Below are 22,829 nucleotides of genomic sequence, written 5' to 3'. Positions count from 1 at the left end.
AATTCTACAGAAACCAACTCAATCACTCACCTAGTGAAGTGAAAAAGGAAGGTAGCATTGAATGATTTACTCCAGAATGAAAAGTAATGTTTTTTTTTTTTCCTTTTACCCTCTTTCTGTTTTCTTTTATTCTACTTTGGGGGATAAAGGCCGGAGGTTAATAAGCAAGTAGCTTTTAAGTTAATAGCATTAAGGTACACAGGTAAAAGAGAACAATGTGAGATAAGGCAAGCAGTTGCAGTCCATAGCTTTCACATGACAAAAAAGGTCATAAAGGAAGGGATAACATCATTAGCAGCAAAGATGCAAAATCTAAACGGAGGTATCATGCATCCTAAGTATATTAAAGAAACAGAGGGAAAACCTCTACTGGATGCTGAATAAACAACTGAACCAATTTTGAAAACCCAAAACATTAATTTTATGGCTAAAGGGTAAAAAAAGCCCTCAAACAAAAATTCAGTAATCATCCAAGCCTTTATTGTTTTATTGCAATCAATTAAGCCCTCAAACATCTATTTTCATCAATTGAGCTCTTATTAGACAAAAATTAGTTAACCATCACATCAATTTCCATTTAGTCAAAACCTCAATTGGAGTGAAAATAGATGTTTAAGGATTCAATTGGGTGAAAATAAATATTTAAGGGATCAATTGACTCAAAGTAGAAATTTTAGGACTTGAATGATTGCAATAAAATGTCAAAGACTTAAATGATTATTAAATTTTTATTCAAGGACATTTTTTACCCTTTTGCCTATTTTTATTGATAACCAAAAGATAAGACCGGTTAAAAGACTTTCATAGCTTGCTTCTGATTTAATAGAAAGTTAGATAATAACATGTGGTAAACCTAAACGCTAAACAAAATACTTTTAGGTAGCAAAGCCACTGTTGTTTACAATCTAGCCTACCTATAAATAGATAATAATACCATTAGATTACAAATTTAACCTAAGCCACAGCAAAAAAAAAAAAAAAAAAAGGCAAAAACTCTTACCAAAAACCAATAAGATCGTGTATTTATGGAGAACCAAATGCAACATGAACTACAACACCATGGTGATATAAATATCTTTCATCAAATTGTACTGTAAAGCAATACAGAAAGAAATAGGAAAAAATTACCCTTCCAAGCCAATATGGAGTTGAACCCTGTTCTCCAGTTCCCACACAAAGAAACTTAAATTCATGCAAAGCTGCAGCAGCTTGAGAAAATCGAGAGCCCTATACCACATTGAACCAATCAGACAAACAGAACACAGCATGGTTGCCTAGTACTCCAAATGGTTACCATACCTTACGAAGAGTGGAAGCAGACTGCAAAAGATGTTGCATTGTACAGTTGTCACAATTCAAGATTTGAAGTAGAACTCGCCTAAATGCAATAAATGGCTCTAATAAACTCATATGTAACTGTGATTTTGTCAACATGGAGCTCCAGTCCTTATTCAGCCACAACAACTACATCGAAAAATAAAAAACGTGTAAGACAAAGTTGGAAACAAAATTTCCCTTCAATTTTGACCCCAAAAAAGGTAGAAGTGCTCTATTAATAGAATAAATTGCAAGATTGGCTACAATCTTCTTCTAGCAAGGAGTCATGCAACATCTTTTACAGCATCATGTGATGAACCATGAAAGTATATTATCATAAAATGTTTTTAAAGTTTCTTCCAAACATCACAAGCCACCATGCACTAAGGTATATAAGACACATAAGGTCAATCCCAACAACTTTGTCAAAATAGAACTTCTAAGGCACATAATCTTATGAGACCAACAAATTTAAATCACTAAAAACTATTCACACCAATAAGTTCTTGTTGCCTTCATTTCTAGGCTATTGGGTTATTATCATATCACAACATCTCATTGATAGATGATGCATTAATCTTGCAATGTATGAAATTATATTACATGCAAACAACCCACATTCCTTCAAAGCCCAATGATACAACCAAAACTGTAGAAATCTAATTCTCATACATTAGTGCAGCTTGATTTCATAAACGCTTTCAAAACAAGTCACAAAGAGGTGATACTCCAACACAAACTTCCAAACAAGTCTACAACCTTTGGAACTAGTTTACTAGCACAAAAAGGTAATTTCCTAAACGCCTTAAGTGTTCAACGAGGAAATACACAGTCTTGGATTGTTGATTCAGAAGCATCAGATCACATGACTGAAGATGCATCCTTATTCAACACATATAGACCCTGCTATGATAGTTCTGCTATTAAATTTGCTGATGGCTCTCTCTCAAAGGTGGCAGGAACAGGTTCTATTGTAGTTTCAAAAGACATAACACTCGACTCTCTCCTCCATGTCCCTAATTTAAGCTATAACCTATTTTCTATCAGTAAGCTTACAAAGGATAGATGTTGTGTCACTAAATTTTTTTCCTGACTTGTGTGAATTTCAGGAATTGGGCTCGAGGAGGATTATTGGCAGTGCTAGGATGCGTGCAGGGCTCTACTTTCTTCAAGATGATGCACTTGAGAGATCATAAAACTCTTGTACAACCTTAGCCTCTATTACTAGTAAGGATGACCTTATCATGTTATGGCATTATAGATTAGGACATCCAAATATTTCCTACCTAAAAAGGCTATTTCCCTCATTATTCAATAACATCTCTAAACATTTTCAGTGTGAAATTTGTCAACTTTCCAACCACACTCAATATATACCCTAGCCTTTCCTATAAATCATCTCAGCCTTTTTCAATGATTCACAGTGACATTTAGAGACCATCAAGAGTTAACAATATCAAAGGTTCTAGGTGGTTTGTTACATTCATCGATGATCATACTCGACTCACTTGGGTATTCTTTATGAAAGAAAAATCAGAGGTTATCCAAATCTTTCAAAACTTCATCAGCATAGTACAAACCCAATTCCAAGCCAAAATCCAAGTCCTAAAAACTGGCAATGGAAGGAAATACTTCAACTCTATTCTTGGCCCTTACCTCACCAAGCATGGCATAATGCATCAAAGCTCTTGCATTGACACTCCACAGCAAAATGCGGTTACTGAACACAAAAACAAACATTTGATAGAAGTGACCAAATCCCTCTTATTGACTTCCAATGTGCCTAAATATTTTTAGGGAGAAGCTGTCCTCACTACAACTTATTTGGTTAATTGAATGCCTTCTCGAGTTCTTGGTTTTAAAACACCTTGTCAAACTCTCCTTGCTTCCTACCCACAAACTCAGTTGATCTCTTCCATTCCCATCAAACTCTTTGGCTGCATTGCCTTTGTTCATATTAGCCAACAAAACCGCAGCAAGCTTGATCCCAAAGCCTTAAAATGCATCTTCCTTGGTTATTCCACAAACCAAAAGGGCTATAGGTGTTACTCACCCATCACAAAAAAATTCTATAGCTCCATGGATGTCACCTTCTTTGAGAATCTTCCATGCTACGACAAAAATGATATTCAGGGGGAGAATACTACTCAGGAACATCAATTCTTAGTTGTTGACTTGCCAATTTCCCAATCAACCCCTTCAAAACCAGATTCCCAACCAGCCCCTTCAAAACTAGATTCTCAACCTACCCAACCTATTAGCCATGCAGATTCCAAAACCCAACCTTTTCAGACAACTCTTGACTCTTCATACCTTAAGGTTATGCAAGAAAAAACAAAAGAATGGATAGTCTAATCAAGGAACCAAAAACTATAGGAAAAAGTGGACAACTGTACACAGCCCAACAATAAAAATCAACCTGATCTAAGTCTCCAAGAACCTGAAACTAACACAGGTAATGTCCATATTGAATCTGAAACTGAAACTTGTGAGCCAACTGGTGACCTTGACATTCCTATTGCATTAAGAAAAGGTGTTAGACTATGCACCCGGTACCCTATCTGCAGTTAAATCCAAACTTTCAAGCCTTTACTACTAACCTTGACAATGTGCAAATTCCAAAAAATATTCCATAAGCCCTCAATGAACCAAATTGGAAGGCAGCAGCTCTTGAAGAAATCAAGGCATTAGAGAAAAATGGGACATAGGAAATTTCAAATTTGCCCAAAGGGAAAAACCCGGTTGGATGTAAGTGGATCTTCACAATAAAGCACAATGTAGATGGAAGTATAAACAGATTCAAAGCTAGACTTGTTGCAAAGGGGTTCACTCAATCCTATGGGGTAGACTATGAGGAGGCAGCAGCTCTTGAAGAAATCAAGGCATTAGAGAAAAATGGGACATAGGAAATTTCAAATTTGCCCAAAGGGAAAAACCCGGTTGGATGTAAGTGGATCTTCACAATAAAGCACAATGTAGATGGAAGTATAAACAGATTCAAAGCTAGACTTGTTGCAAAGGGGTTCACTCAATCCTATGGGGTAGACTATGAGGAGACATTTGCTCCAATAGCCAAATTCAATTCAATTAGAGTTCTATTGTCACTAGCAGCCAACTTGGATTGGCCTCTCCACCAACTTGACATCAGAAATGCATTCTTAAATGGTGGCTTGGAGAAGGATGTCTACGTGGAAATTCCCCCTGGTTTCGAAAGGCAAGACAACATGGGCAAAGTGTGCAAACCCAGGAAATCTTTGTATGGACTCAAACAGTCTCTTCGGGCTTGGTTTGAACGGTTGACCAAGGCAATGAAGAGGTATGGATTCCTTCAATGTCAATCTAACCATACTATGTTTGTTAAGTTCACTAACGAAGGAAAAAGAGTTATTCTTATTGTTTATGTGAATGAAATCATAAACACCGGAGGCCACAAGGAAGGAATAGATGATTTGAAGAAACTCTTTGCAAAGGAGTTTGAAATAAAGGACTTGGGGTTCCTTAAATATTTCCTTGGGATGGAGATGGCTCCTTCTAAGAATGGAATATCAGTGTCTAAGCGTAAGTATGTACTTGATCTACTCAAAGAGACCAGCATGATTGGATGCAAACTTGCCAATACACCCATAGAGTCAACTAATAAAATTGGAAGTGAAAATCGAGGCTCTCTTACAGAAAAAGCGCGATACCAAAGACTAGTTGGGAAGCTTAGTTACCTCTCCGACACACAACCTAATATCGGGTTTGTAGCAGGGATGGTGAGTAGATACATGAATAATCCAACCAAAGAGAATCTCAGCTGTTCATCACATCCTACAGTACTTAAAGAAGAGTCCTGGTGAAGGTCTATATTTTAAGAAGTCAATGGACAATGCAGTCGAGGTGTACACTGATGCTAACTGGGCTGGATCAATAACAGATAGAAGGTCCACTACTGGATATTGCACTTATGTTTGGGGCAATTTGGTCACTTGGAGAAGTAAAAAGCAAGCTGTTGTAGCTAGGAGCAGTGCTGAGGCTAAGTTTAGAGCAATGTCCCATGGTATTTGTGAATGAATTTGGCTGATGAGGTTACTTGGAGAATTAAAGTTTAGACTGTGACATCTATGACACTGTTTTGTGACAATAAGGCTACTATAAGTATTGCCAAAAATCTTGTTTATCATGATAGGACGAAGCACATAGAGCTGGACTGACATTTCATAAAGGAAAAGATAGAAAATGGGTCGGTGAAACTGGCCTATATCCCTACAAGTTCACAAATTGCAGATATTCTGACTAAAGCTCTTCCTAGAAGCACTTTTGATGGATTGAAAACCAAGCTGAGTATGATTAACATTCATAGTGCAAATCTGATTCTCCTACATTAGTGCAGCTTGATTTCCTAATTTATTTTGGACATATTTCTCATTTACTCTTCTGATTTCGTCAACTATTCTGATTGTCAAGTTTTTAGGGATTTGTTTCTATTTTAAAATAGAATAATTTAGATGTACTCCTTCATTGTAGATTGAATAAGAAGAAATAAGGACAATTGTTCTTTAAGTTTCCTACAAAAACTACTGTAACAGTGTTCATTTTCTTCTTTCCTTCCAGCCCTCATCTATAGAAGAAAAGTAGTGCAACCAAGATACATATGGGTAAAAACAAGACTATACAGTAAATAACAAACACTTGTGGACCAAATCATTTTTAATCATAAAAGTTGAATTTTATAATGAAAGGAGAGCAGACAGTTGCCATTCATAACTCATAAGTTGATTGCCACAGCTATGGTATATAAGGTAGCAGAAGCAATACCTGATCCATTGTAGGGATTATAGGATCTGAAAACATTTTCTTCTTATGTTTCTGGAGTTTTATTCTTTCATATGAAGATGTTGGCCAGCGTATTTCCCATGCTATACCAAGATGATACAGGATCTGTAAGAAAGGATTGGTCACGTTAAAGGGATAAAAAATAAAGATGAACTGCAAGATTTATTTTTTCCCCTCGTTTAAGTCAACAAATGGGGACCACATATGCCCAGCACTGATTCAGGATTTCAGTTTCTAAAGCATGTCAAAGCTTTACAAAGAGTTCTGCACATGATTTAACTGAACTTTATATTGGCCAAAAAAGGAATAGAACTGACAGATAAAAGTATATTTCTGCTAGTAAAATTCTAAATAACTCACATAGAAACACAGGATTGTGCACAAAGCAATTCAAACTTAGTAGATGTTTTAGCTTTTCACATGCTACCATAATTGACCTATGAGAGATGTTTTTTCTTCATACTGGATGGGGAAGAGTTTGAGGAGGGACAGGCAACAATAGTCAGGCCATTTGATCAAAAAAAAAAAAAATCTATTGAACTGACGATACTATCAGGGTACAGTAATATTGCTACAAAGCCCAAATCTAGTATACGGAAAATATTAGACTGCCTTTTGGGCAACGAGTAGAAACTATCGCTTGTGAAAATTTCCATATCAATAGTGTAACAATATTGAGGTACCTGAAACTTTATTATTGTTGAGTAGATAAACTCCGTGCTTTCCTCACTTGCATGAGAAACAGACCAAACAAGCTCCTTAGATTGTAAAAACCAACAAATGACTGTCAATAGATCATCAATGTGAAGCACCCTGAAAATCAAAACATATGTGAAACTAGCATAACCTCTTTTGAATGCTTCAACTTTCTCTGAAATTCATCAGAATCTCCCTCCTGCAATGCTCTCAGACAACTAACATTCCACCAAGTGGAAACAAAAACATTATATAAGAAACAAATGCATAACAATATAGGTAAGCTCAACACTATGGGCAGAAACAATTAGGTTTAACAGTTTTATAGTATAGCATAAAAAATCTACTTGATGTAGCAGTTCAGTTTTAAAATCTAGACACTTCGATTGTCATTAGTTGAAAACAAAGCACATAGGGGAAAGCCTACACTTGGAAAACATTTAAACCTCAATAAACTTGGATGTTAAAAGTGCAAGAGAACAAAACATTGACAGCCTCAACCTAGCAACTCAGATATATAGGGCTGCAGCTTCTCCAACGTGATACAGATCAGCTAGCAGTGTTTTCTTTTTTTTTTTTTTTTTAAATAAAATCAGCTGACTCTGTATTAAATATCTATTAGTAGTAACATGTCAATATACCTATAAAATATCAAGGCATCAACAAGTTTACTTGCCTTTTGCTTTCTTCTACCATATTAACCAGAAAAAAGAAAAAGAAAAAGAAAGAGAACTAATTTCAATGTTAATATGATACATTTAAAAAGAACTTCAACCAACTACTCAGTGTAAAAGCCTATCAAAAAAGTAATGTACCCCTTTACTCCTTTTTCTTTTTCCATATTAGCCCACTTTTACCCTTTTTTTTTTCTTTTGGTTCTGTTTTTTGTCAAGGTGAATCACTCAAACCATCATATTCATGTAAACCTGTTGGCAAACATTCTCAGATGCTCATGCTTAAAACTTGGCTTTTGTTAAGGTCTCTAAAGCTAAGGAGTAGTCATCAAAAAGTTTATTAAGTTTACTTTCATCTCATTCAGTCTCCTTTAAATAATATTATTTAGTGAAATTAATAATTCCTTTATGGACCTTTAAATCATTGTACTCAATGATATATCCCAAATATTCATATGAAAAGTTTTTGATCAATCAAGAATTGTTCATTTTATATCTTCAGAAAAAACAGAACTCAATAATTCAGAAAAGAAAGAAAACAAAGTTTGAGTACAGAAAATGTATCTCCACTAACAATGCATCCAGATCTTGTATCTAGATGTAAAAACAATATCGGTATAGAATTTATGAATCCAATTTGGAAAAAGAAAAATATTCAAAAGGAAACTGTTAGTTACCTATGCAAATTTTCGTTGAAATGATGAGTTTTAGGATGTTGACCTGTAGAATGAGAACTCGCTCCTGTATAAAGTAAAGAGAAATCCCAGTTTCCTGCACGCCAAGCGGCCTCATACTGCAAATATTTGCTCAGACAAAGAGTGGGAAAGAGTAAGAAAAGATTACATCCAGACAGAGAGCAAATACATAGTTAATCAACCATCCAAACAAAGGGAGACAAACTAGATAATATCGTTATAAACCTGCAATTCTGTGAACTCTAAATCCTGCTGAAACTGACCCCTCCCAGAAGTTAATCCCTGGCAATACAGATCCAGCACATGCCTACAACCAATTTGCTGCAAAGATCTAATCAGCCCTTTGTAAGGTTTCCTGTTTGTCTCATCTTCCAATGTGGAAAGGGAAGAATGAGATAACGATTGGATCTCTGCCAATGACAAAGTTCTAGAACTGCCATCCACATGAGCTGTGGCTTCCAAGCGCACTTGTAAGTCATAATATTCAAGGGCCTTGTTCCAGTTTCCTTCATGCTCGAAGGTAATTATTTGGGAGGTCAGCTATTAAAGCAAAATCCAAACAAAAAAAAAAAAAAAGAAAAAAAAAACCAAGAGGGTTTAGACAACTTTTAGGCTAACAATTTTTCTAAATGTATATGCAAACAACAAATTTATAAACTCAACATCATTTAGACTCTTCTTATGAGGATGCATACCACAGGAAATTTCCTAAAATTGAGTTGACAAACACTACAATTCAAAAAATTTTCTCCACGTCAAAAACAAAGTCAGAGAAGAAATTTTCTAGAGTAAGTTGGCAAAAGGTTAGTTGGTCTGATACACAAATTTGATTCACTTTTATTCATAATATTCCAGAAAACTTCACTAAGCAATTAGTTTCCAACATAATTTTTCACAAAATGGACAAATAACATTAAGACATGTTACAAATCTAGACATATCCTATGTAGTTTGACTAATCTAATTTGCTAAGCATAGTGTAAGCATACAAAAATTAGATGCAAAAACCATCACACAGGATATGAATTATACAATATACATCGAACAGAAAGCTAGAAACAAATCATAGGAACTAATTGAGCACTGCATGGACTACGTAGAAAAAAATCATACGAACTAATTGAGCAGCCTATGGACTATGTAGACTAACTGTGTGTGACTGGATAATCCCATATAAGCTGTCCGGTTCATTGATTTGAGTGATTGCCAAGATAAGAATTTCAATGTGCTGTGGTAACTGCAGGGAATGACAATAAAAGCGGAATGGTTAGAAAAGGTATTGACCCATGGCAGCTAAATAAGAGAAACACGAACCAAATAGAAAATTGACTCTATGAGTTCCATTGTTCTTTGTACTGTTCTACAAATAACTGCCAGAAACAGACCTAAGCTTTGCAGCATATATGCTTTGTTAGTGTCTTATTTTCAAGTTTAAAAACATAAAGCACAGACTTTCTCCATGAGTTACCATCTCAAGATTGGAAAAATCAGGGTTCCCAAGGGTGAGGCTATGAAAATGTTCTTCACACCAATACTCCACATACATCATGGATGTAAAGTACGAGCCACAAATCTATAAAACATAAACGTTCTGTCAGAGAAAAGTAAATATAATTCCAAAATGCATAAAAACAAATGGAAACCATTAAAAGGAAACGGAGTGTGAAGGTTCAGATACTCACAATCGCTGACCTAGCAGCAACGAGATAATCAATAGAAAGCCAATACACCTGGCCAAATAATACATCATCTCAAAATGAAAAATCAAGGGAGCAACAAAGCAAGGCTAAAATAAACCAAACACATCCGGATTCTAGAATTAGAGGCCCCAGCAACTTATGGTCAAGTGAGCAAACAATTTCCACAATCAACTCTAGGTAGAGTAACAACTGCCCTTAAATCACAATGATGTGCATTCGAAGCACCTTAACTGAGTTCTATTGTCTGCTTATCAATCTCCGTTTGGACCTCTCAACAAATCAATACTCCTTACGTGTGAATATAACGATCTTCAAACTTTGAGTAATGATAGCAGCTGATGCACACTCAGGTAGGACTAAGTAGAAGCTATTTAACATCACCAATAGAGGGAAAAAGCAAAAAATAGATCCAGACAAGAAAGCTAAAAAGTTCCACTTTTATGTCCTTCCTTCTTGATTTTAATGAGCTCCCAGAAACACTATTAAGTATTACCACAAATAAGTTCTAATATTTTTCCAATTGAGTACCAATTTTCTCCTTTTCCAACTAGTTAAATGAAATCCAAAGCTAAAAATAAGGTCTAAACTCTCTCTCTCTCTCTCTCTCTCTCTCACCACATGCATTACCAGTGAAATGCTTCTCCTCCACCGGAGTAAACTTCTAGCTAACCATCCCTTTCAATAATAAACAAAAACATTAGTATATTGCTCTTAGTAAACATTTCCATTAGCACTACCCATAACATCCACTACCAGAACTTAGCAATGATCACATATATGAACGAAAATTTCAGTACGAAGCATGCAACAATGAACAAGTTCAAGTAATATTTAACGCTTGTGCACCACTTCTTAGATCAAACTTATATTTTATTAAGCCAAATAGAAAATTATTAATTCCCTTTCAAGATGCCCAAGGTTACAAGACACGGTTCTTTCCATAAACAGAACCTAATAGAGTTGAATTATATACAAGTTTTACACAAGCAGGAACTGAACAAAATGACTCACTAATCAGGTAATTCTCCATGTTGTATTTGGATCTACTCAAAGTGCTAGGGCATCAAATGTATTCATTATATGTTTGTGCACATTATAAAGTAGAAAGAAAACCTTGTTCCATGAAGACGTTGACATGGCCATTGCACTCAATGTAGCTGCTGAATCCCTAGTTTTCATGGAGAAAAGGGATCTTGAGCTATAACTAGAGGGCTTAGCATGCTGCAAAATCATCACAAAACTCACATTAGATTATAGATAGCATTGGTAAGCATGCAAACATAAGATAAATTGCCATAAATTGAAGAATTTAATAGGTCCCCAACCACTAATGTTTTTATTTTGGCCAACCAAACCACTAATGTTGACCAGCACTAAAATGTCATATATTGATGGGTCATTTACATTTGAGTACAGATATGCTATTGGATAATCTCGTGTGTATGAAGTAAAAAAAACTTCACTTGCAACCACGGCTGCTCAGATTTGACTCTTAGTGGCAGTTATGTACCAAAATTCACACCCTCCTAAACTGGTCTTACAGGATCCACAACTAAACAATGAATGATACAAATTCTTAAATTAATATATGATCAAATAATTACACATGTTTTTGACTCTTTACAGAAAACTAAAAGTTTTGTGACAATGTTTTTCAATCTAGGACTTTCCATCAAGCATAAGAAACTATCCCTCTCAGCCCTCATCAACTGTAGATTAGACAAGTAAAAAAGCTACCATAACAATATCTTGAATGAAGCAGTATAGAAATAATTATAAATAATACAAATAAAAGTAAATTACGTTATTCACTAATTCTATCTAATTTCATGTAACTGAGGCAACAAAAGCATAGCATGCATCACATCCAAACAACCAAAGAGGAAATCTGATACATGCACCTTAGAACTTTCCTTTTTTTCCTTTTTTAATGGCCCTGAAGATCTTTCCAGAACATAACAAAATCGAAGTTCATTAAGGGCATTAAGCCAAACTTGAATAGACTTTATCAACTTATTAGACTCCACAAATATATGCTCCTGAACCTGCACATTAAACAAAGCAAAAGGTCCAACTTCTTGTTTACAACTAAGTTCATACATTGCAACTTAGGCAAAAAAGATCCAAAGACATCATAATACCAGCATTAACAACTAATACTAATCTAAGGTCAATTTAGAAACCATTACAACATAGAGTATCAGTAAAATCATAACTAAAACTGAAAGAATTTAATGGGCTATATGCAACAGAATCAAGAGTCAGACACTGTCAGTGGAAATTTATAACTGAAAGATAGCATAGAAACAAAATGAAAGCAGCAAAATAGTCCTGTAGTTTATTTTCATCAGTGATGAATGATGATCAGCCAATTGCACAGAGAAAAGCTATATCTCATGCATTCAAGTTACAAGCATCCATCTATATCATACTTTAGCATCCAATGACACTTCATCTAATTGCCATTTATTCTGTATAACTCATGTTTCCTAGTCCTCATGAAAATCCAATGAATTATAACTGCGCCTCTGGCAAAGCATATGCAAAAGGCTTTCATCTTGTGTTCATCTTGCTGTTAAAAGATGCCACATTACTCAAACTGGTTTTACTTGACACCTTCAGGCCCCATTTGGCATTAAGGTGAGAACAGGCTTTTGGCCTAAAAACCATGTTTCACCCTTACATCAATGCCAAACGGGTAATAATGTTGGATTTTGAATAAGAAAAAATTAGTGTCCTGGCAGCAACGTAAAAGGTGTTTTTTAGTCAAAAACAGTAGCTTGTGACTAAAATTAACTTTTTATCCATATATCTCTGATATTTTATTATTCCATGCACATCTTTTTGGACATTTTAATTCATCACAGCTCCATTTAACACCAATACCAAACACTTAAAACTCTTAACCGCACTTTTTCTCACTGCAATTTCAAAAGCACTTTTTTCCAACCCAAGCTTTTTCCAACTTCAACAACAATACCAAACTAAGCCTTAATTTGCTTTTGTAATAACTCATCCACTATTATAAATAACAGCATCAAAATGCTTGAGCTTGAGTATTGAGAACTAAGGATAGCATATCATGCATAGCCTTGTTGTTCTCATATTTTTTATTTATTTTTTACTAGATAGAAACATAGCATGCCTACTTCATACTCTAATGGTCTCTCCAAAGAAGTGTACAGATTCTTCATACTCTATTACTCTAATCAGCTCTTTGAGCTATTGCCTCCCCAAAAATGACAGAATGAATTAGAAAAGCAAATACATGAAATATAGAAAATATACAATAACATGCAGTAAAAAGGTACGAGCCAAGCAGAAAGGAAAACCCTGGCATAAAAAAAAAAAAAATTGTGGGAAAACATTTAGTTACAAGTGATTGTATTTTGTAATCTGCTGATTGTAATCCGTATATATCTGCATCCCTAAAATTGAGAATTTGTATATCTAGAATTAAGGACAGAATATCAGGATAGACAATTCCTTGATTATAGGGATTAGATTTAGGAATATTTAGTTTCCTAGTTTACTCTCTAGTTAGTTGTATTTAAATCTATGGTGTTTGTATGATTCAATATACAAGTTTTTCAATATACTCTCATTTTTCCACAAAAAGCAAAAAGGAAAACTAGTAAAAATCAATCTCGTTTAAGAAAAACTTCTGTTAAAACTTTAATATGAAACCTGACAAGAAATCAACTTCTGAATATCCACATCAATATCCTTTCTTCCAGCTAAATTGACAACAATACTGGGCAACAGAAGCTCAGCAACCTCAGGTTTCAGCAGTACAATATCCTGACATAATCTGAAACATAGCACCTTAAGCAAATGAAAATTCAAGCACACAAGCAAGAGAATAAAATCAGAATTATGGATTATAATGATAAATTTGGATCAATTTTAAGATTTTCAAACCCTTTGATATATAATTCATGAATTTAAAATCCTTTGTTTGGATAAACATAGGATTTGAAAAAGATTTAAAACAATCTTAGATTTGGGAAGAAAGAAGATTTTAATTGGGCTCAATCAGACAAATGCATACCTAAAAAGTAATTTGAAACCCTACATGTGGACCCTTTTAAAAGTCCTAGCGGGTCAAAATCAAATTCTACATTTTTAAACCATTCCCCAACCATATATTTAGATTTTATAATCCAAATATCTTAAATGCATATTCCTAAACGTATCATAAAACATTTCTCTAGATACAAGAAAACAGTACCTTAGGATCACATCATTGCAGTAGCCAACCAATGAGTAAACAAGTGGACATATCCACATTTCAAATGTTTTACCATGCGTCACCCAAGTGGTAGACTTCTCCAGAAAAATGTCTTCAGCTGTAATAACTTAGAATGAATCATTAGACATTTAATGGCTAAAGAACATAGATATAGGAAACCAAAAGCAAATTTATATTATTTATCCTGGAAAGCAAAATCAAGCAAAATGGTCTAAAAAAATTGGACATAGTAGTTTGAGCTAAAGATAACAGAAGGCACCACAAATGCTAGGTCCCTACAAGGCATAATAATGTATCTGTCCTACTCTTAACCAGAAACATATTAATAGCATGATTTTCGATCTACCTGACCTAATGCATACTCCCCTAATTGTTTTCTTTATAATTACACTCGTTTTTTCCTGTTAATAACACTTCTTGTGAAAATCTAATCTTCATTATTACTTGATTAATTGACTTTATCTATTTTAGTTAAGTCTTTTTAGAATACGAAGTGATTTGGGTAATTACACCAAATCCATTAGATATTTTCCTATTATGTGTAGAGAGTAAATTACTCATTTGATTAGCCATTTTAATGCATGAAAATCTTGGGTTTTAAAGCTGAGAATATTCAGTCTTTAGCCTATATATTTTCATGCAATTCTAGCATTGTAATAAAAATATATATATATAGAAGAATAAAATAGTTTTGTTCTAGAGATTTCTTCATGGTATCAGAGCACGATCTAAACCCTTGAAAATTTTCACTCGGAGTCCAACATGGCCAGCGGAGAGGAGAGCCCAGCGTTGGAGGTTACCTCGAACCCTGGAGCTAGCATTTCTCAATCACCGCAAAACATTACCACTCCTATTCAAACATGTTCTTTAGCACAACAAGATAATTTTTTAGTGCATTGAGTGTAAAACTAGAGAAATCAAATTCATGAACAACCCTATTGAGGAACACTTGAGGGCTATGTGTCAAATCTTATAGTACCTAAAGAAGAGTCCTGGAAAAGGATTATTTTTTAAGACCTCACGCCGAAAAGTTGAAATTTACACTGATGCTAATTGGGCTGGATCCGTTATTGACCAAAAATCAACTATTGGTTATTGTACCTATGTGTGGGAAATTTTGGTTACTTGGCGAAGCAAGAAGCAACCTGAGGTGGTTAGAAGTAGCACGGAAGCTAAGTTTAAAGCTATGTCTCATGGTATATGTAAGGGAATTTGGCTGAAAAGATTGCTAAGGGAGTTAAAAGTCTTTGCAGAAGAATCCGTAAAGATATTCTGCAACAACAAAACTGTCATAAGTATATCAAAGAATCACATTTATCATGATAGGACTAAACATGTGGAGATTGATCGTCACTTCATCAAAGAGAAGATAGAGGAAGGAATTGTTAGATTAATTCATGCTCCCACATGCCTCCAAACTGCAGACATACTAAGGCTTTCTCTCGAAACAACTTTGAGAATCTGAAGTCTAAGCTGGCCATGATTGACATCTACCACCAAGCTTGAGGGAGAGTGTGGAAATCTAATCTTCATTATTACTTGATTAGTTGACTTTATCTATTTTAGTTAAGTCTTTTTAGAATAAGAAGTGATTTCGGTAATTACACTGAATCCATTAGATATTTTCCTATTAGGTGTAAAGAGTAAATTACTCCTTTGATTAGCTATTTTAATGCATGAAAATCTTGGGTTTTAAAAATGAGAATATTCAGTCTTTAGCTTATATATTTTCATGCAATTTTAGCACTGTAATAAAAAATATATATAGAATAAAATAGTTTTATTCTAGAGATTTCTTTACTTATCTTGATGAAAAAAGAAAGTTTGTTTTCATTTTGGAAAAGTGATCATTAATCACCCAATACCCCCAAATAAAAGTTTACACTGATGACAAAATAATTAATTTCTTCATGTCTAAGAAAATCTAAAATATAGCCAAATAATAATAATAATAATAATAATAATAATAATAATAATAAAACCTACGAGACAAGATCTATTCAACATGCAAAGCCCACATAAAATTTTTTAACAGAAAGAAACAATCTTCATTCATTTAGCAATGCACTACCTTTAAACTTCCTTTCTAGATCCATCAACAACTTTTCCACCAACTCAAAGTTAATGCCCTTAGAATGAACCTGCAAGAGAGGAAGATCATTACTTGAACCTATGAGAGAGGAAGATCTAAATAAAATTTTCATCAAATAAAATATACTTATCAGGATAATGAAAGGGACATATCATAATTAGCAAGAGATTATTAGCAGCAGCCAGTTAGGTACAACAGATATGCAATATAGGAAGCATTGTGAGCATTCAAAACCTGTGCTAAACCTTTTTTTCCTAAATATACATCAACAAGTGCGATTCCATCACTGTGCAAGAAGGCAAAATCAGATTCCATTCAGATGCAGCATCATTTCTATCTGACTCAGCCACATGTGACCATATATGTCATACATCTGACTTAAGCATGCTTCAGTTGTGCATGATGCTTCCGTTATTCTATTCCAGCTAAATTATGCACAACGGTAACATCTATATATCGTGCAGTATCTAAGACATGCAAATATTCAATCTACATGCATTGTAACAAAAGCAATTTCACAAATCATATCTCACAGAAGCCAACCGAGCTTGGCTCAGCAGCATTTTCCATTGCCTCCTAATTAAATACTGGGTACCACTATTTAACTAGGAGACATAGGAGATACAGATCAGATTCAAGTCCATACATCCTCATCCAGCCAGGTGGAGTTAGATGGGGCAGGGAGGTTGTTCACAGTAGCTTAGGGATTACACAATGTCAAAAAAGAACAACATTCTAATCTGACAGAATTTTCAACTTGGACAAAACTTTCAACCATATAAGACATGCCATATTCAACCTAAAAAAGAGAATAAAACTAATGTAGATGGAAATCTTATAGAAGTCATCCATCCATGTGGAAACACTGCAATGATAAGATTCCAAATCATAATTTTAAGGAACTTATAATGTTAGAATTAAACATGTTCCTCCTATCCTCAATCATAATTTTAAGGAACTTATAATGTTAGAATTAAACAGCATAATTAGCAAACAAAAAAGAAAAAAAAGAATAGAATACTTACTTCAATCAGAGATCTTTCATAAGAATCAAATGATAACATAGCTTTTTGACCCCTTTCAGTTGACAGTATTCCCTATAGGGGAAGGGAAGGATGCCGGAAAAGAAATCAACAAGATTCTCTTTTTACTATCAAAGAAGTTTAAAGTAACATTTTGACAAAGAGAGAGAGAGAGAACATAAAATATTATTAACGAAAGCAGAAAACCAAATATGAGAGGAAAGATAATAAGTCAGAGTGATTCATTCCCACAAAAAAAAAAATGGCAAAATAAGAGATGCAACTACTTTTTGAGAATTAGGCCCAAGACAATCATTTTAATGAACTCACCATCACCAAGGATTTTACTATCTTAACAAGGCCACACACCTTTCACTGATCTTATCCACTCAAAAATTACTTTTAGTCATAGTCTATAAGTGCATTGGCAGTTAATATTCTCAAGTAACAAAAGACATAATTTTCACTCTGTTAAGATTTAAATTATTTTTATAGGCAACATACCGAGTTTATAACATTTATGTTGTCATTACTGCTTACCTAGTCAAAAAAAATATGCTCACTAATAAAAAAAGAAAGAAAAGAAAGCCATTTAATTGGACTTAAAAATGGTAAACTTTACCATAAGGAGGCAAACAGATCTGTATGGACTCACCTGAAGAGTTTGTGATGTTATATCAACTATTTTAACAGAATCATCCATTAAGTATTTCTTCAAAACTTTCAAAAGTGCAATTAGAAGTTCTTCAGATATGCCAGTATCCATAGAAAAAATTATTTCAGAAGAACCACTATGACTAATGGGTCCACAAACATGCATATTGTTAGAGTCTCCAGGTAGATGAAAAACAACAGAGTGTGGATCTCCAATGCCAACCTACAACCACAATCAAGTAGGGGAAAATCTTGTAAACTCTGACACAAAGCATCAGATAATGAAGGTGCAAGCAAATCTAATATAAATACCCTGGATATGAAATCAGACACCAATCCTCTAATCATGCTTGTGTCATCAGAGGAACACATGCGAACAAGTGTCCAAACTGCATGGACAATTTCACTGTCACCATACCAATATGTATCATCCACAAGTTCTTTAGCACTCTTTCCCGCCTGAAATGTTTCCCCTGCAAGTAGCTTCTTGTGCAGTGCTTGTAGACTACAAGGGCCAAGAAACATGAAGCATCTTAGCAGCAGCATAAGATCACAAAATTCCATTCTCAATTTAGAGTACAACAACTTTAAAAGTTTTGAAAACAACCAATTTATAAAGTCTAACATCCAAAATTCGACTGAGTGCTTTAGTATTAAGAGGTTTCTTTCTTTTTTGCATCTCCATGCTAACTTAACTACCAAAAGGTACTTATATAAGCTTCCATTTGAAAAACCAAGAACATAGAAATGTCCGTTTTGAAAGGACAACCACCTCCATGAAAGTAACCTCGGCGGAAGGTAGCAAGATCTCTTCACAAACTGTAAACAAGCAAAAAAAAAAAAAAAAGGAGAAGAAGAACATGAAAACTATAGTGAGAAACTATCCAGTCATACAATAATACAAATAATTTAATTTGAATTCAGTCTTACCTTCAATAAATGGTCTCTTGGAGAGTACGCTCGGCACAAATCCTGGTGGAAGTTTCTTATTCCTTCAAAAATATCTATTTCAGGAAAGGGTTCCAATTCCTGAAATAGGATAACTCCATATATAAGATAAAGCATATAGCTTCCAGAAGTTCAAAAGAGAACCATTAAACTGTCTGCCTCTTCTCTTCACTTAGCAAAGATATCATACAAAACAATATCACATATGCATCTGGAAAACTTCTAAGCACAAAAGTCCAATTAAAGTACAATTACAAGAAACTCCACTCCACAGTAAGAAGCCAAACAAACATACTCTTATATAATCATAAAGCAATGGATCCGAATCCACAGTTAGCTCAAGGAGCAAAGATAAAACTTGAGATGATACAGATGCAGAAGGTTGCCCATCAGCTTCAAGAGGAATGCAACACGCTACTAACTTTGATACCAAAAACTGCAAAAGAAAATGAATTGAGAACAGAGATTATTCACCAAGTTAATATATCGTAAGCTTTAAAGGGTTCAGAAAATAAAATACCTGGAGTTGTTCACCAAGCACACCAACAATTTCCTTAGATGGGTTGCTTTTAAAAGTTTTGAGTAAGGCAGAAATTATACGACAGCATTGATCTTGTAAAGCATGACAACCAATAAATTGCCCGATCAAATTGAAAAGATAACTGCACTAACTCAGAAACGATTCATATGAGGATTCAAGTAACTACAGGACAGGAGTTTAAATAATAACTATACAAGCTCAAATTAGTACATATTACAGACTGAAATTCTTCCACAACCTCAAAGACATTTCTGAAAAGCCAAGCACCAAAAAATCACCAATAAGCTCAGTTATTTTTAAATTGCATTTGAGCAAGTGCACAACTATTCTGCAATGTAACTCTGAGGGGAGGACACTTTAAACAAACAAATAGAAATATGGGAAACAAGGCAATAATCTAAAAGGTAAAAAGCATTTGTCCAAACAACCTAAAATGGCAATCAACTCAACATAATAATTCTAGTAAGGTATTATAGAAATCAGATTCTCCTACATTAGTGCAGCTTGGTTTCCTAATTTATCTTAGGAATATTTCTCATTTATTCCTCTGATTTAGTCAACTATTCTACTTGTTAAGTTTTTAAGGATTTGTTTCTATTTTAGAATAGAATAATTCTTTCCTTTTATTATCTTTGTTTTTTGTTTCATGTAAGTTTTCGATGTACACCTTTATTCTAGAAATATAATAAGAGAAAAACACAATTGTTCTCCAAGTTTTCTACACGGTATCAAAGCAAGTCAACCAGAACCATTAGACTGTAGCTACACAAGTTTCCATCATGGCAAATAGGAGTTAGAACTCTTCTCAGAGGTCACGCCGACACATGGAGGAACAACTTCCACTGCTGTTCCCAGTGCTTCTGAAGGACCAATCCTTCAGATCACCGGACATGAACTCAATGACCAAAACTTCATTCACTGGTCACAGTCAGTGATGATGCTTGTTTGCAGAAAACACAAGGAAGATTATCTCACTGGAGCTGCAGGAACTCCTTGAAAAAATGACCCTACTTTCAAAGTTTGGATGCTAGAGAATAGCATGGTGATGTCTTAACTAATAAATTCCATGACAAATGAAACCAGTGAAAATTTTATGTACTACAAGACAACAAAGGAGATCTGGGACGCAGCAAGGGAGACCTACTTGTTAAGATTCCTAAAATTATTCCTAAGTTTCCTATTTCAAATAGCTAGAAATTAGGGATTTGATCCTTTGACTTGATTTGATTTGATTGCCCTTTATTTTCATTTATTTACTTTATTTGTTTTTCTTTAGATAGATACTTTCCTGTAATTAGAGTTTTGTCCTCTGTCTATGTATATCATACAGCTCTCTTGTAAATTATACAAGAAGGAATTTTACACAGAATTTCTACATGGTATCAAAGCCCTTCGTCTAGGAATTTTTTTTTTCTTTTGTTGTGGCCTTAATTGCCTTATATCTTTCTTCCTTCTTCTTGCCTTCATTGCAATATCTCCTTTCCTTAAAAAAAACAATTGACCTGAAGATGTCAACAACCTCCACTGGCTCTTTACCTGATATGCCATCTGTGGCTACGGGTGAACCTACTGCTGTTTCGCTGTCCAATGTGAATGATCATCACTTGATCGGTTCAAACAATTTATTACAAAGTATGAATCCATCTTATTGTCTTGATGGAACAAATTATCTACAATGGAGTCAAATTGTCCAAACCTTCCTCAAGGGGCGAGGGAAAATAGATCACCTGACCAGTGATGGCCCAAGCTTTAAAGACCCAGGTTTTAAGACATGGGATGCAGAAGATTCTATTATTATGTTGTGGTTGTGGAACTCTATGAAACTAGGGATTAGTCGGAATCTGATGTTTCTCTCTACTGCAAGTCATATAGGAAACACTACAACAGACCTATTCTAAGAAGAAGGATATTGCACTAATCTATGAACTAAAGGTGCAGGTTGCTTCCACCAAACAAGGAAACACATCCATCACTAAATACTACAATAAGATGACAGGTTTATGGCTGGAAATTGATCACTACTGCAACCTGAAGATGAAAAATAATGAAGACATTCAGATATTCCAGGAGTTTTTGGAGCACGATAGAGTGTTTGAATTCCTAGCAAGTTTGAATGCTGAGTATGATCAAATCAGAGTGCAGATTCTTGGCAAGGACCCAGTCCAAGACTGTCAAATTTTTTCTATCGTTTGAGCTAAAGAGAGTCGATGAAGAGTTATACTGGAACCCCTTACATTTGAAGCTACTGCTATGGTATCTCAAAAGATTGGAGATGGAGGAAATAAGGGAAATAAGTCAGGTGACAATACTTGGCTAGACTTGAAAAAAGTGTAACAGAGAAGGGCTGTGGTGTTCGTACTGTAACAAACCACACCATACTTGAGATATCTGTTTCAAACTACACGGTAAGGCATAAGTTTTGGCTTGAATTGGGTGTTTTAAGGGTCACACACAAGGCCAAGCCAACCTCACCAAGGAAGAGGCAAATCTGGAAACAGGGGCTCAAAACAAGGAAGAGTTCAAGGAATTTAATCAGGAGGAGATGGAAAAGCTAAGGTGCCTTCTAGAATCACTCGAAAAATCTTCAAGTTCTTGCTCTCTTGCCCAAGTCAGTACGTGTCTCTTAACTGAAACTTCTAAAGCTTCAAGTACTGCACATTTGAGTTCATGGGTTGTTGATTCCAATGCAACCGATCACATGACCTATAATGCCACTAATTTTTAATCTTATAAATCCACCTTTGGAAATAAAAAAATTAGAGAAGCAGATGGACCGCCTATTGTTATTTTCTGCCAGGGAAGTATTCACTTAACACCTTTAATTTCCCTTTAAAATGTCCTACATATCCCTAAATTGTCCACTAATCTCATTTCCATTCATAAGATTACCAAAGAATTTTGTTGTAAAATAACTTTTTTCCCTTCTCATTGTGTTTTTCATGACCTAGTCTCGAGGAAGACAATTGAATTTGCTAGAGAACGTGATGGGTTGTACTACCTGGAAGACTTGCAAAGCTATGGACTAGACTACCAACCCACCTCTTATCAACCACCTTCTTTTTTTTTTTTTCAGATTCTTCAAATAAATCTCAAGTTTGGGCATATCATCTGCGCCTTGGACATCCCCCTTTTCTTTTGTTAAAGTCTATGTTTCCTTCTTTGTTTGAAAATGTTCCTATTACTGATTTTCATTGTGATGTTTATCAATTTGCAAAACATTGTGTTTCTTTTCCTACAAAATCAATAAAGAGCAATAAACCTTTCCTTCTAATCCACTCTGATAATTGGGATCCTTCAAAATTTCCTAATGTTAATAGGGCATGGTGGTTTGTCTCTTTTATTGATGATTCCACTCCCACAACTTAGTTGTTTCTCATGAAAGAAAAATCAGAACTTAGTACCATCTTTCCTCAATTCCACAAA

General features: G+C 34.7%; 1 protein-coding gene across 16 annotated transcripts in view; it reads right to left on the bottom strand.

The window, feature by feature from the left end:
• ATM (Serine/Threonine-kinase ATM-like protein) overlaps positions 1–22,829 on the bottom strand; it is a 69,034-nt gene that overhangs the window by 14,113 nt on the left and 32,092 nt on the right. For 6 of the 16 annotated variants that reach the window (XM_089765905.1, XM_022911410.2, XM_089765913.1 and 3 more), the window contains 22 exons: positions 19,386–19,527; positions 19,161–19,301; positions 18,848–18,946; positions 18,690–18,736; positions 18,230–18,422; positions 17,919–18,140; positions 17,267–17,338; positions 16,221–16,290; positions 14,129–14,246; positions 13,585–13,708; positions 11,799–11,942; positions 11,011–11,118; positions 9,880–9,927; positions 9,666–9,770; positions 9,348–9,434; positions 8,423–8,737; positions 8,180–8,295; positions 6,980–7,046; positions 6,816–6,890; positions 6,115–6,237; positions 1,300–1,464; positions 1,129–1,227 (listed from right to left, as the gene is read on the bottom strand). In XM_089765905.1, coding sequence (XP_089622031.1) covers positions 1,129–1,227; positions 1,300–1,464; positions 6,115–6,237; positions 6,816–6,890; positions 6,980–7,046; positions 8,180–8,295; positions 8,423–8,737; positions 9,348–9,434; positions 9,666–9,770; positions 9,880–9,927; positions 11,011–11,118; positions 11,799–11,942; positions 13,585–13,708; positions 14,129–14,246; positions 16,221–16,290; positions 17,267–17,338; positions 17,919–18,140; positions 18,230–18,422; positions 18,690–18,736; positions 18,848–18,946; positions 19,161–19,301; positions 19,386–19,527 — 2,680 coding nt within the window. Of the gene's footprint in view, positions 1–1,128; positions 1,228–1,299; positions 1,465–6,114; positions 6,238–6,815; positions 6,946–6,979; positions 7,047–8,179; positions 8,296–8,422; positions 8,738–9,347; positions 9,435–9,665; positions 9,771–9,879; positions 9,928–11,010; positions 11,119–11,798; positions 11,943–13,584; positions 13,709–14,128; positions 14,256–16,220; positions 16,291–17,266; positions 17,339–17,918; positions 18,141–18,229; positions 18,423–18,524; positions 18,737–18,847; positions 18,947–19,160; positions 19,302–19,385; positions 19,528–22,829 lie in introns of all 16 variants that reach the window. The other 10 variants (XM_022911400.2, XM_089765901.1, XM_089765903.1 and 7 more) reach the window with 8 other exon arrangements.

Source organism: Durio zibethinus, chromosome 9 (genome assembly GCF_047325235.1).
Source record: "Durio zibethinus cultivar Kanyao isolate XHJ-2024 chromosome 9, ASM4732523v1, whole genome shotgun sequence".
Lineage (NCBI taxonomy): Eukaryota > Viridiplantae > Streptophyta > Magnoliopsida > Malvales > Malvaceae > Durio > Durio zibethinus.
The sequence above is the reverse complement of the archived record's forward strand: the minus strand, read 5'-3'. Positions and strand labels throughout refer to the sequence as shown.